The sequence below is a fragment of the Glycine max genome, chromosome 3, assembly GCF_000004515.6.
Source record: "Glycine max cultivar Williams 82 chromosome 3, Glycine_max_v4.0, whole genome shotgun sequence".
In the NCBI taxonomy this organism is placed as follows: domain Eukaryota; kingdom Viridiplantae; phylum Streptophyta; class Magnoliopsida; order Fabales; family Fabaceae; genus Glycine; species Glycine max.
The window spans coordinates 46,692,552-46,706,541 of record NC_016090.4 but is presented as its reverse complement, the minus strand read 5'-3'; the positions used below and the strand labels follow the sequence as shown (position 1 = coordinate 46,706,541).

General features: G+C 36.6%; 1 protein-coding gene across 1 annotated transcript; it reads left to right on the top strand.

Annotated features, from left to right (window-relative positions):
• The first annotated feature begins 1,914 nt into the window (after positions 1 to 1,914).
• On the top strand, positions 1,915 to 13,959 carry LOC100780953 (endoribonuclease Dicer homolog 1). The gene is made up of 21 exons (XM_006577296.4): positions 1,915 to 3,418; positions 3,601 to 3,714; positions 4,967 to 5,177; positions 5,630 to 6,024; positions 6,100 to 6,331; positions 6,632 to 6,804; positions 6,896 to 7,018; positions 7,111 to 7,271; positions 8,483 to 8,716; positions 8,810 to 8,960; positions 9,040 to 9,222; positions 9,622 to 9,783; positions 9,869 to 9,964; positions 10,068 to 10,699; positions 11,067 to 11,167; positions 11,255 to 11,454; positions 11,529 to 12,443; positions 12,564 to 12,728; positions 12,837 to 13,204; positions 13,300 to 13,542; positions 13,727 to 13,959. The coding sequence occupies exons 1-20, from the start codon at positions 2,369 to 2,371 to the stop codon at positions 13,475 to 13,477; spliced, it is 5,844 nt and encodes a 1,947-aa protein (XP_006577359.1). The 5' UTR covers positions 1,915 to 2,368; the 3' UTR covers positions 13,478 to 13,542; positions 13,727 to 13,959.
• Positions 13,960 to 13,990: the final 31 nt, after the last annotated feature.

The following is a 13,990-nucleotide window of genomic DNA, read 5'->3' as shown; positions in this document are numbered from 1 at the left end:
ATCTGAGGATCCCGGGTCCGAGCTCGAATTCTTTTAGTTTACTATTGTTTTTAATAAAATAATGAGAAATTTAATATCATGTTAATTTTTATCGAGAGAGAAGTAAATTATAAGTGCTCTAGAAAAAAAAAATTGATGTAAAAACTTGAAGAAGAAGTTGGAAGAGGGATAGCTCTCTTAGCGCACAAGCCAGGCTTAACGCACCTTCTCGCTTAGCGGTCAAGTTCAAACTTAACGTGAAAAAGACCCACAAAGGTGTGTTCAGCGCGAAATCTCGTGCGTATGAACGCCTCGCTAAGCCTAGATATTGTCGCACTCAACACGTGATTGTCCCGTTAAGCCTAGCGCTGAGTGCGAGGTCGTATGTATTTTTAAGCTACCTTGAGCCTATAAAAGAAATAAAAAGCAAAGAAAAAAAAAACCACCCAGACTTAGAACTCTCTATTGAATATATCTAAAGTCTGATCATCTTCTTCTTCTATCCACATTAGTCCAGTGTAAAGTCTCTCAGGGTAATGACAGACTAAACCCCCATTATAAGGAGCTTAGTAGCTAAAGGTCCTTGTAATTGCATTGTAATATTTATTACTATCTATTTAATGTAATGTCAACTTCTATTATTTCTTTTATGTGTTTTATTATTATTGTATGACCTGATCATTCATGTATCTGTTTAGGGGTTAAACACTAGAAAGTGTTTAATTTTTGAAGAACTAAAAAAAAAAAACTCATTGTTAGGGATAGAGTGATCTTGTTTAGCCAATGCATACATCACAAAACTTCATGTAATTTATTGTTTTATCTCTACAAAGGGATTTGAGTAAGAATAGATGAAAATTGAAATATCATTAAATAGAGAAACATATTAATATTGCATCTAGAGTGGTTAGACATGTTAGCCCCAATATATTTAAATTATGAAGTTATCATTTGCATTTAATCTTGTTTATTTTTCTTGTCTTTTATTTTCCAATTTTTTTTTTCTTGTTTTTTGCTGTTACAATTTCTTATCTCTTGCTTACAAATTGAGAATATATCAACCAAAGTACAAACAAAATTCACGTGAACTCGTCACTCAAACTTTCATTTTAACTTTAATATATGTGACAAATTAGTATAGTTGCCAACAAGCTAACATTAGACTTATACATATGTATGATTCTTTTGACAAATTTTTTGAGGGGATACAAAATCTTAATTGTATAATATATACAAAATCTTCATTTTCCCCCTCCAATTGTTTCAATTCGTCAATAAATTATATAAAAAATAAATAGTATATTAAATGTATTTTGTTGATAAAAAATTAATAATTTTTATTGTTGATCGCAATCGCTAATCTATATATCATTTATGTGAATAATTAATTTCTCTATTAATTTTAAATCAATCCCCTTTAAAATAAAATTATTTTGAAATATTTGTGCATGCTAGAAGTTTTTTTTTTTTTTATATTGAAAGATGTCAGTAATAATATATCATATGATTTAAAATATGTTAGTCGTTTATAAATTATTTTAAATTATAAATTAGTTACTTTAAAATATATAAATTTAATTATAAATTATATTAAATTTAATTACATGTTTATAAATATATATTATAATATAGTTTTGATCAATAATATATATTTATATATACATATTATTGATATAGATACATAGGTAGATATATTAATTTATAAAAGTAAAAAATAATTTAAAAGATAATTTTTTATTTTTAAATTGATACTAAACTATTTCTTAATTATGCAAGTTTGTGAAGATTTTGGCTACGGGTAGCAAGATTAATTATGCAGGAATATTCTGAATTCAGAAATATTTAGAAAAGATCTAGGGAAGGGCAGAGACAACTGTAGGCTAAAGTTTGATTTAATTAAAACACTTGACAATAAGTATTTTTCCGTGGGTGGAGCACACCCGACCCATGAGTGTACCTGTACCTGCCGAATTTTCTTAAATCGTATGTGTCTGGGATTTTGCTCTGTTTCTTCTGTCTCTGTGGCTGTCTTTGCTTTGCTTTGCCTTTTTCTCTTTTCTGCATAAATAAAAAGCAGAAGCATAAGCATAAGCAACAGCAGCAGCAGCGGAAGAAGAACAAGAAGCAAAATTCAGAATCGCCTATTCACTATTCATTTGGGGGTTAGTTTACTTAGCTCGCTCGAATCGGAAAAAAAAAAAAAAAGAAAGAGAATAAGCGTTGATAAACCGCGGAATCTCACAGAATCACACTATCTACAGGGTTTGTGGTTGTAGTTGTACTTGTAGGTCCCTTTTTATCACTGTCTCTTTTTCCTTCAAGATTGATTGCTTCTACTAATAAAGAGTTTTTGTTTCTAGCATACATCGAATAAGTTATTATTATTGTTATGGAGGATGGGAGCAGGGTTCCGGCGGGGGATGACCCCTCTTACTGGCTGGATGCGTGTGAGGACATATCGTGCGATGATTTCATTGATTTTGATGTCTCTTCCATCGTCTCTGACCAGCCCGACAATCCTTCCAATCAGGACTTCTTCGGTGGCATTGATAAGATTTTGGACAGCATCAAGAACGGTGCTGGTCTCCCTCTCAATCATGCTGTTGAACCACCCAATAATAATGGCACTGCAGCAGGAGAAGTGTGCTTGCCTTCCAATGCCACTCTTGAGGATGGTGCTCCTGCTGCTGATGCTTTTGACCATTCTGGTGGCGTTGCTCGGAGTAACGGCTCCAGTAAGCTGTCTAATGGGAACGAAACAGGAGTTTTGGTTAATTATTCTCAGGAAAGAGGGGCACCCCCTCTGAATGGAGGCCACGATTTTGATGGTGAAGAAAGGTGCAGCAAAAGGGCTTGGCTTGGCGGCTACAATAATGAGAGGCCTTATTATTGTAGAGGGAATTATCAAGGCAAGGAGAGGGAGAGGTGTTTTAATAATAATAACAGGAAGAGGCCACGGGGTGATAGGGATGAAATTGACAGGAAAGATAAGGATGGTGGTGGAAGGAAAAGAGAACATTATGGTGCTGTTGCCAGGAGGGATGTTAGAGATAGGGATTGTAGGGATAGAGAAACTAGGGGTTACTGGGAGAGGGATAAGTCAGGTTCCACTGATATGATCTTTCGCACTGGCGCTTGGGAACCTGATCATAATCGAGATGACAAAATGGTGATTGACACCAAACTGGAGAACTATGGAAAGCTTGATAAGAAGTCCGAGGATGCTATTGAGAGGGTTCCTGAGGAAAAAGCTAGACAGTATCAGTTAGATGTTCTTGAGCAATCAAAAAGGAAAAATACCATAGCTTTTCTTGAAACTGGAGCAGGGAAAACCTTAATTGCTGTTCTTCTCATTAAAAGTATACAAGATAGTTTGCAGAAGCAAAATAAGAAAATGCTTGCAGTATTTTTAGTTCCAAAAGTTCCACTTGTTTACCAGGTAATACAGTTTTTTACAATTTATTTATTTTTAAATGCTTTTGCTAGGAGACAATATGAGATTTAAGTAATGCAACACAAATGGTGTACTGCCCATTCACTTGTTGGGGAAGTTCTTGTAGTTCTAATTCTTTGTATAATTACAGTAAGCTGTAGTAATTCTAGTTCTTTGTCTAATTACAGCAAGCTGAAGTAATTCGTGAGCGGACTGGTTATCAAGTAGGCCACTATTGTGGAGAAATGGGGCAGGATTTCTGGGATGCTCGAAGGTGGCAGCGTGAATTTGACACCAAACATGTATGTTTTGGAATTTCTATTGAAGATATGCTGGCCTGTGCTTGCTGTCACTTTGTGTTTTTCTGTTTCTTCGCTTGTGTTTTAGTCTATTGATGTGGTATCCTTTTATATATGGTTATTCTGTACAGTATAGCATTTTAAGAATTCGGATTCTGTTTTCTTCTTCATGTTTGTCCATATTTTCCTCACGTATAGAGTTGGCTACTGGTCAAGTGTAACTTTTGTTCCTATTATTATTGAAACAAGTTGTTCATTTATGGCCAATTCATATGTGTTCTTCAAATTGAAGGAAAGTCTTGCTTGGATATCAAAATCATAGCACATGCAGACTTTTTTTGTAGTAAATGGGTCATAGCTAGTTGTGTAGATTTTTCGTACCTAGCCTGCAATAGCACATGTATGGAAAAAATTGTACACATTTGTTCAGGTTTAGAAAATAGAAGATAGAACCTATGGTCGTAACTGGAGTTGCTCAAAGCATGAACTCATCTTAGATGATGGATCATGCAAATGGAATGCTTTTTTAGTTTCTTTGGGTAAAATAATTCAGATTTCAAAATGTGTGGGGATGGTGAGTATACTTTTTGATGATATCATCATTATAGGGAATGATCATACTGGGATTCAACATTTGATGGGGCATATATTTTGTCACTTTGAAACAAAAAACTTGGTTCCATTGAAATACTACCTCCTTCCCATATCTTTTGATGTTTTAGCTTTCTATTTTTCCCCAAAACAAATGATGTTTTAGGATTTCAATGTCTAATTAATGCATTTTTCTCAAATATACCCTTATTTAATACCCACTACTAGTGGTGCAAGTATCAAAGATCAAGGTATTAAATAAGGTTATTTTAGTCCAAATATAACAATTTTTAGTGCCATTAAATATTTCTTAATCCATGTGCAATGACCTTAAACATCAAAAGATATGGGAATGAGGTAATACTTTCTAGGAATTACGTTTGGTTAGTCAAAGTCTTGAATTACCATATCCCTAGTCAAATACCTAGAAATTTGTAATTATTGGCTAGTTTTTCTTAAGCTCTTGTACTTTTTTTGTATATGAATTTAAAGTTGTATTGGTATTTGTTTCTGCAATTTTTATTCTCATTATTTGATACAAGTTGTAGGAAAATTGTTTTTCCGTAAACTCATAAGTTCCCCCTCCCCCTCTCTTGCCCTATTCATATTGCTACTGTTCTTCCTTGGTCATGTCCAATTACTCAATTGATTTTTCTTGCTGTAGGTTTTAGTCATGACTGCCCAAATTCTTTTAAACATTTTGAGGCATAGCATAATAAAAATGGAAGCAATCAATCTCTTGATTCTGGATGAGTGCCACCATGCAGTGAAGAAACACCCATATTCACTGGTGATGTCCGAGTTCTACCATACAACACCCAAAGAGAACAGGCCATCTGTATTTGGAATGACTGCTTCTCCTGTTAACTTGAAGGGTAGTTATTAACTGAACTTGGGATCCTGTACTGTTAGTCTGTTACTAATTTTTTCAAGCTATGATTTGTGTTGAAATTATGGGACTTTTTGGTATAAGAGGGAGAAAGATAGATAGAAGAGGATGAAACACTAATTTGATATTAACTGATATTTATTGCAATGTATTCATGTGTTTGATGTGTTCATATAACCTACAATACTAACCCTCTATAAATCGTAATCCTAACTAATTAAGGAAACAAATTAGGATATGGTAAGGAAATTTGGTAACTAATTCTAAGAGATAATGAGGAAATAGGGAAACTAAGAATAATCTAAGATATAACAAGATAATTTCCTATAACAAATTGCTTGGAGTTTGAAACCCTTGTTCAACATTTTTTTTAATTATATGGATATTTTCATTGCATTCTTGTCAAGTCAGCGTTGCTTATGCTTATGGTATATTCAGGTGTCTCCAGCCAAGTAGATTGTGCAATAAAAATTCGTAATCTTGAAAGTAAGCTAGATTCTATAGTTTGCACCATTAAAGATCGGAAGGAGCTGGAGAAACATGTGCCGATGCCCTCTGAAGTTGTGGTGGAGTATGATAAAGCTGCCAGTTTATGTTATCTACACGAGCAGATAAAGCAGATGGAGGTTGAAGTTGAAGAAGCTGCAAAATATAGTTCAAGGAGAAGCAAATGGCAGTTTATGGGAGCTAGAGATGCTGGAGCTAAAGAAGAGCTGCGCCAAGTATATGGCGTTTCTGAAAGAACAGAAAGTGATGGAGCTGCAAACTTAATTCAGAAGTTGAGAGCTGTTAATTATGCACTTGGTGAACTGGGACAATGGTGCGCTTATAAGGTACATACTATTTCTTGGAGAATGATGAATCTTGAGTTTCTTAGCCATCTTTATAAATTCTCCTTCTTTTGACAGGTTGCACTATCCTTTTTAGCAGCTTTGCAAAATGATGAAAGGGCCAACTACCAGCTTGATGTCAAGTTTCAGGAAACTTATTTGAGTAAAGTTGTCTCGCTTCTGAAATGCCAACTGTCAGAGGGTGCAGCTTCTGACAAAAATGCTGGTATTGATGACTCAGAGAATGGTGCAGCTCAAAGTGGGTCTGAACATGAAGAGATGGAAGAAGGAGAGCTTCCAGACAGTCATGGTGAGCCTGGTTGTAGAATTGAAACTTTCTAATGGCTCGAATTTCATGTGTTGAGTAGTTCATAGTTTAAATTTGTAAATTATCCTGATAACCTGTATTTGTTATACTTTAATTTGGTAACTTCTGAAGAGTATATAAGAAATTGGACTACTAAGAATTTTAACAAAATATTTTACACATGAAAGAGCATTCATAATTCATCATATATATAATTTATGCAATGCTTTGTAAAGATATTCAAATTTAAATATTAAAATACCAATGATTGAGATGGAATGTAGTTGACACATTTTTGCTTAGTTGTCTCTGGCGGGGAGCACGTGGATGTTATTATAGGAGCTGCTGTGGCTGATGGCAAGGTGACCCCCAAGGTGCAGGCACTAATCAAAATACTTCTCAAGTATCAGCATACAGAAGATTTCCGTGCAATCATCTTTGTTGAGCGTGTTGTGTCTGCATTAGTTCTGCCCAAGGTTATATTGACACATTACTTTTATACTTCATTTTGGTTGTTTCAGTTGCATAATCAAGATCCCATGGCTCATTGTGTGTCAATACTGGCAGGTCTTTGCAGAGCTTCCATCACTTAGTTTTGTGAAGTGTGCAAGTTTGATTGGTCATAATAACAGTCAGGAAATGCGAACTTACCAAATGCAGGATACAATTGCCAAATTCCGTGATGGACGGGTAAGATTTATATCTTGCTGGTGTGGCTCAGCTATCAGTTTCAGAGGGGTAGAAATATATTCTCTCAATCTCACTAATGTACTCATTTGTAGGTCACATTGTTGGTTGCCACTAGTGTTGCTGAAGAAGGACTTGATATCCGTCAATGCAATGTTGTTATTCGCTTTGACCTTGCAAAGACTGTTCTGGCATATATTCAGTCCAGGGGACGTGCTAGAAAGCCTGGATCTGATTACATCCTGATGGTTGAGAGGTGCATGATATGGCTGTGTTAACTGTTGTCAGTTTCTTTTGTGTTGTTATTCAAGTATATTTTTCTAGAGATTTAGTAAGCCTAAGAAATGGAATCTCTTTGGCAGTGAATTTATTATGTTTGACCTCTGGGTTTTCTCCTTCCTTGCATGACCTGTTGTTATCTTACTTCTGGTTTTCATATACTTAAGTTATGGCCTGCTTTAATGACATTAGCTCTGTCATTATTAATTGAGTGATGAAAGGTTCACATGTCCCCTTCAATACTGCAACTAAGATAATATTTTTATTCTTTCTTGGGTGCTTTTTAAAATTATTATTATTATCATTCCTCCTCCAACCATTGATTTTAAACAAACCTTCATTTTAGTCCTCGAAATTGTAAAGCGTCAGTGTTGTAAGTCCCTGACTTCACAAAACCCTCACTTTAATCATTGACTTTGCAGAATGTTATTTACTTTGGTCATTTTTTATTTTTTTTGCAAAACAACAATAATGAAGTAGAGAATGGACTAAAATTAATGACTTTTTGCAAAATCAAGGACTAAGTGAAGATTCTATGAAGTTAGGGACTAAAGTCACAGATACTTACAATTTCAGGGATTAGAATGAGGGTTTACTCATTGATTTTCTTCCCTTTTTGGTTGATTTTTAGTTTTGTTTGTTGGTTTATGTGGATTCCTTATCCTCCTTTCTCTCTATGATTCATTCTCTGTCTTAAATAATTCTTCTTACATAATTGTTATTATTGATACTCTTTTTGTCATTTTTATTTTTTTGACATTTGACTTGGGAGGTCCATAATGTGGTGTGGGGAAGGTAGGCTAAAGTTGAGGCAAAGTGACCTCGGTAGGATTTGAACATGAGATCAAGTAATCTCCTAAGAAACGTGTTGCCACTTGAGCTAAGGCTCTTGGGCTAATTGGATTTGCTATACAACATACTTATTTTATATTTAGTATCTGTCATTTAATTGCAAAATTTGTTTTATATTTTTCAATCAATAATGAATTAAGCTGTGGAACTTTCTGCTCTTCCTTGTCTGATTGGCTTACAGAAAAACTGACGCTGTGAATTTTTGTTGGATCTGGCATTAATCAGCATTATGTTCCTAATTTTACCTAACATACATGGTGTTTTATATTTTAGTTGATGCTGAGTAACTGAACTCTTTCCACCCTCTTCCCTCCTTGTGACTGGTCTTGTATATAGGGACAATTTGTCACATGAAGCATTCCTAAGGAATGCCAAGAACAGTGAGGAAACTTTGCGCAAAGAAGCAATAGAGAGAACAGACCTTAGTCATCTGAAGGACACTTCAAGATTGATTTCTGTTGACACCCGGCCCGGAACAGTTTACCAGGTGAAGTCAACCGGTGCAGTTGTGAGCCTAAATTCTGCTGTAGGTCTTATCCACTTTTACTGCTCTCAGTTACCTAGTGACAGGTGATGCATTTCGGCTTGAGATTGGTGGTTTCATTTACCAGCCTTTTTGTTAGCTTCTAATTATGACTTGGATGTTTTCTATCCTTTGTCTAGATATTCAATTCTTCGCCCTGAGTTTATTATGGAGAGGCATGAAAAACCAGGAGGTCCCACGGAATATTCTTGCAAGCTTCAACTACCGTGTAATGCACCGTTTGAAAATCTTGAGGGTCCAATATGCAGTTCTATGCGTCTGGCACAACAGGCACGACATCATTTATTATGAATTTGATTGATTTCTGCTTGTCTTTATCAAGAGCTGTTGTTTAATTTGGTTTTTGCAGGCTGTTTGTCTGGCTGCTTGCAAGAAACTGCATGAGATGGGTGCATTCACTGACATGCTATTGCCTGATAAAGGAAGTGGGGGAGAAAGAGAAAAGGATGAACAAACTGATGAAGGAGATCCACTTCCAGGGACTGCTAGACATAGGGAGTTCTACCCTGAAGGTGTGGCTGACATACTGAAGGTTGGTTCTTTCTGCAAGTTATGTGATCTAAGTAATCTTTTTGTGAGGGTTTTGTTGTATAGTTGACCAGTTCACCATTGTCATTATTCATTTGTAAAGAAAGCTTGTGTATAATACCTTTAATCAAATGCAATGATCTTGAAGGCTTTGAAGATGGTTATTAATGAAACAAAGATAAATGGAGAAAAAGTGCAATTTAAATATTTCTGATTTAGGAAAAGAACAGGGATACTTCTACATAATGAAAATTCACCAAATCTGTATATGTGCTATAAAAACATGCCTTTTTAGTCTTTAGTGACAGTAATTGTTTTGTTCTTACCTTTCTGTTTTTTGTCATGCGAATTTGAGTTTGTTTGACTTGCCCTCATTATTGCCTAATGCTATCTGGACTTTCAGGGAGAGTGGATCTTATCTGAAAAAGATGCTTGCAACAACTACAAATTACTTCATCTTTATATGTATGCCGTGAAGTGTGAAAATCTTGGCCATTCAAAGGATCCGTTCTTGACTCAAGTTTCAAATTTTGCAGTACTTTTTGGCAATGAGCTGGATGCAGAGGTATTAATTCCTATTTGTGCTACCGCTTCTAGTTCATTTAGTGTTATAAGCTCATTTACTCCCTCTGATTGTATTCATTTTATAGGTGTTATCGATGTCAATGGATCTATTTATCGCTCGAACTGTGACTACAAAGGCATCTCTTGTCTTTAGTGGGTTGATAAATATCACTGAGAGTCAGGTTGACAAATTAATCATTGTCTATACTTGTTTTAAATGTTCATGTGTTTTAAAAATTTTAGTTTCTGGTATCTTGGTAAAACCTAATTTTTTATGACATGCAGCTGGCATCCCTGAAAAGCTTTCATGTAAGATTAATGAGCATTGTCTTGGATGTGGATGTTGAACCATCTACCACTCCTTGGGATCCTGCAAAGGCATATTTGTTTGTCCCAATGGTTGGCGATAAGTCCGTAGATCCTATGAACCAAATTGACTGGCATCTGGTTGAGACAATAATTGGAGCTGATGCATGGAAGAATCCCCTCCAGAAAGCTCGACCAGATGTTTACCTTGGTACTAATGAGAGAACATTAGGTGGAGACAGAAGGGAATATGGATTTGGGAAATTGCGTCATGGCATGGCTTTTGGGCAAAAATCACATCCTACCTATGGAATCAGAGGAGCTGTGGCCCAGTTTGATGTGGTGAAAGCTTCAGGATTGGTTCCTAACAGAGACGCCATGCAAACACAAAAGCACATCAATATGACTACCAATGGAAAATTAATGATGGCGGATATCTGTACTAATGCAGAGGATCTGGTTGGGAGAATTGTAACTGCTGCTCATTCAGGGAAGAGGTTTTATGTTGATTCAATATGCTATGACATGTCAGCAGAGAACTCTTTCCCTAGGAAAGAAGGTTATCTTGGTCCTCTGGAGTACAGTTCATATGCTGATTACTACAAGCAAAAGTATGATACACATTCTCTTTAAGATTATTATAGTCTCCTAGTTTTTTCTCATTTGTTTTAAAGGTTTTCTTTTCCCATCCAGCCAAGCCTTCCATATCCAATTTTCTGTACCCTTTTGTTTCCATGTGTCTAGAAAATTCTTACCAATTACTTGTTAGCCACGTTGCACCACTAATGTTGTGCAGGAAGAACAGGGGGCTAATCTTAATCTGTGAAGGAATCTTCTGTTGTCACCTCTAAATAGCAAGGACTTTATTGAAAGTGACAATAACTTCCATTTCCTTCCAGATTAGAGAAGCTTTTTGTCTCTTCTTGCACAACTGTGGGTGCACATGGCTACTGGTTCTTTTTTATTGCTTTGGTGTAGGTATGGGGTTAATTTGATTTACAAGCAGCAACCTCTTATAAGAGGGCGTGGTGTATCATACTGCAAGAATCTTCTGTCTCCTCGATTTGAGCACAGTGAAGGTTTGTTCTCATGATTTCTATCCTGGAATAATTATGCTTTGCAAATTTGTAGATTCTTGTTTAATGGGAAATGCCTTGTCATTGTAGCTCATGAAGGTGAATCTGAAGAGATACATGACAAAACTTATTATGTTTTCCTTCCTCCTGAGCTATGCCTCGTACACCCACTGCCTGGATCACTTGTCCGTGGTGCCCAGAGGTTGCCTTCGATAATGAGGAGGGTTGAAAGTATGCTACTTGCAGTTCAGCTTAAGAATATGATAAATTATCCTGTCCTGGCTTCAAAGGTATCTTCTCTGCTCCAAGTATTTAGCTTTTAGTTCTTGTTTCTGCTGTTAACCCATGCCTTCTATGTGAACAGATCTTGGGAGCCTTGACTGCCGCCTCTTGCCAGGAGACATTCTGCTATGAAAGGGCAGAGCTTCTTGGAGATGCTTACCTGAAATGGGTTGTTAGTCGATTTCTTTTCCTAAAATATCCACAGAAACATGAAGGTCAACTTACTAGGATGAGACAACAAATGGTCAGTAACATGGTATTATATCAGTATGCATTAAGTAAAGGGCTTCAATCATATATTCAAGCAGATCGTTTTGCTCCATCCAGATGGGCAGCTCCTGGGGTGCTGCCTGTCTTTGATGAGGATACCAAGGATGGGGAGTCATCTTTGTTTGACCAGGAGCGATCCATTTCCAAGATCGAGAGGATGGATTGTCACACGAATGGATATGAGGATGAGATGGAAGATGGTGAGCTTGAGAGTGATTCAAGTTCTTACAGAGTTCTATCCAGTAAGACACTTGCAGATGTTGTGGAAGCACTGATTGGGGTATATTATGTGGAAGGTGGTAAGAATGCTGCCAACCACCTTATGAAATGGATTGGCATTCAAATAGAGTTTGATCCTGATACAATGGAGTGTACAAAAAAGCCATTTAATGTTCCTGACAGCATACTTAGGAGTGTTGATTTTGATGCTTTAGAAGGTGCTTTAAATATGAAGTTTAACGACAGGGGGCTGCTGGTAGAATCCATAACTCATGCCTCCCGGCCATCTTCAGGAGTATCCTGTTATCAGCGGTTGGAGTTTGTTGGCGATGCTGTCTTGGATCATCTTATTACCAGGCACTTGTTTTTCACTTACACAAATCTGCCACCGGGACGTCTGACTGACCTTCGGGCTGCTGCTGTAAACAATGAAAATTTTGCGCGTGTTGCAGTTAAGCACAACCTTCATGTGCATCTCAGACATGGATCCAGTGCCCTAGAAAAACAGGTCTTGTTTCTTTCTGATACTTGGAGATGAATCATAGGAACTATCCCTAATATTCCTAATTTTTTTAAGCAAGTTGAGTTTTTGTGGTCATCATGATATTGTGCTTTTGGTTTTCTACAGATTAAAGAATTTGTGAAGGAAGTTCAAGTCGAATTGTCAAAGCCAGGTTTTAATTCCTTTGGTCTGGGAGACTGTAAAGCCCCCAAGGTCCTTGGTGACATTGTTGAATCTATTGCAGGTGCCATTTTTCTTGACAGTGGGAGGGACACTACTGTTGTTTGGAAGGTTAGTGCCTAGCTTTTAAGGATAGACCATTCCTTCCTATATTCTTTTACAAAATGGAGGGAAAAAAGAGAAACTGATGGAGAATATTCTCGGTCTCAATTTTGCCAGGTTTTTCAGCCTCTTTTGCATCCTATGGTTACCCCAGAGACTCTGCCGATGCATCCTGTGCGTGAGCTGCAAGAGCGATGCCAGCAGCAAGCTGAAGGCTTAGAGTATAAAGCAAGTCGTATTGGCAATTTGGCCACTGTTGAAGTATTCATTGATGGGGTCCAAGTAGGGGCTGCTCAAAATCCACAGAAAAAAATGGCGCAGAAATTAGCTGCAAGAAATGCCCTTGCTGCTTTGAAAGAGAAAGAGGTGGGAAAAACTCAGGAGAAGAATGATGAAAACGGGAAAAAGAATGGAAACCAGACATTTACTAGGCAAACATTGAATGATATATGTTTACGAAGAAATTGGCCTATGCCATTCTACAGGTATGGAATTATGAAGTTACCTATATAGTATTGCAAATGGATGGTCACTTGAGCTAAAGTTTACTTTTTTATTTTTTTTATACTGAAACTTGTAGGTGTGTGAATGAGGGTGGTCCAGCACATGCAAAGAGGTTTACATTTGCGGTGCGTGTCAATACTACTGATAGAGGATGGACGGATGAATGTGTTGGAGAGCCAATGCCAAGTGTCAAGAAGGCCAAAGACTCAGCTGCTGTTCTTCTCTTAGAACTACTGAACAAATTATACTCGTGAAAGATGGAGTGACTGTTATGCACATTCTATCTTGCCAAAATATTTAAACCATTCCTGTGCATCAGGTATTGAACCCAGCATTATCAACTCGTTCAAACTATGTCTCAATCAATGGTTGAATAAACAAGAAACAAGAGATGTTACGGTTTACAAAAATATTAAATATGTATCCAATTATGTGATTCCGCTGATAAAATCACAAGAGATATAACTTCACTTTTTTCGTTTTTTTTTTTTCTACTGGCATAGGAACCTGAGACCTTAATTTAATGTTCACGAGCACTCACCATGACTAGTATTTGTGACTGGGGATAGTGGTACATAAAAGTTGCGGACCAGAATTTCAGAGGCCAGCATTAGGTGTCTTGTTGACACTGCTATTGAAGGTTAGGGTATACTATTTTGTAGCTTGTATGTATTCTAGAAACAGCTCATGCAAATTATTGAATTACGCTACGATCTCATTATAACCTTTTTCAGAATCGTCCGTGTTGCCAACATACTTTGTTAGAA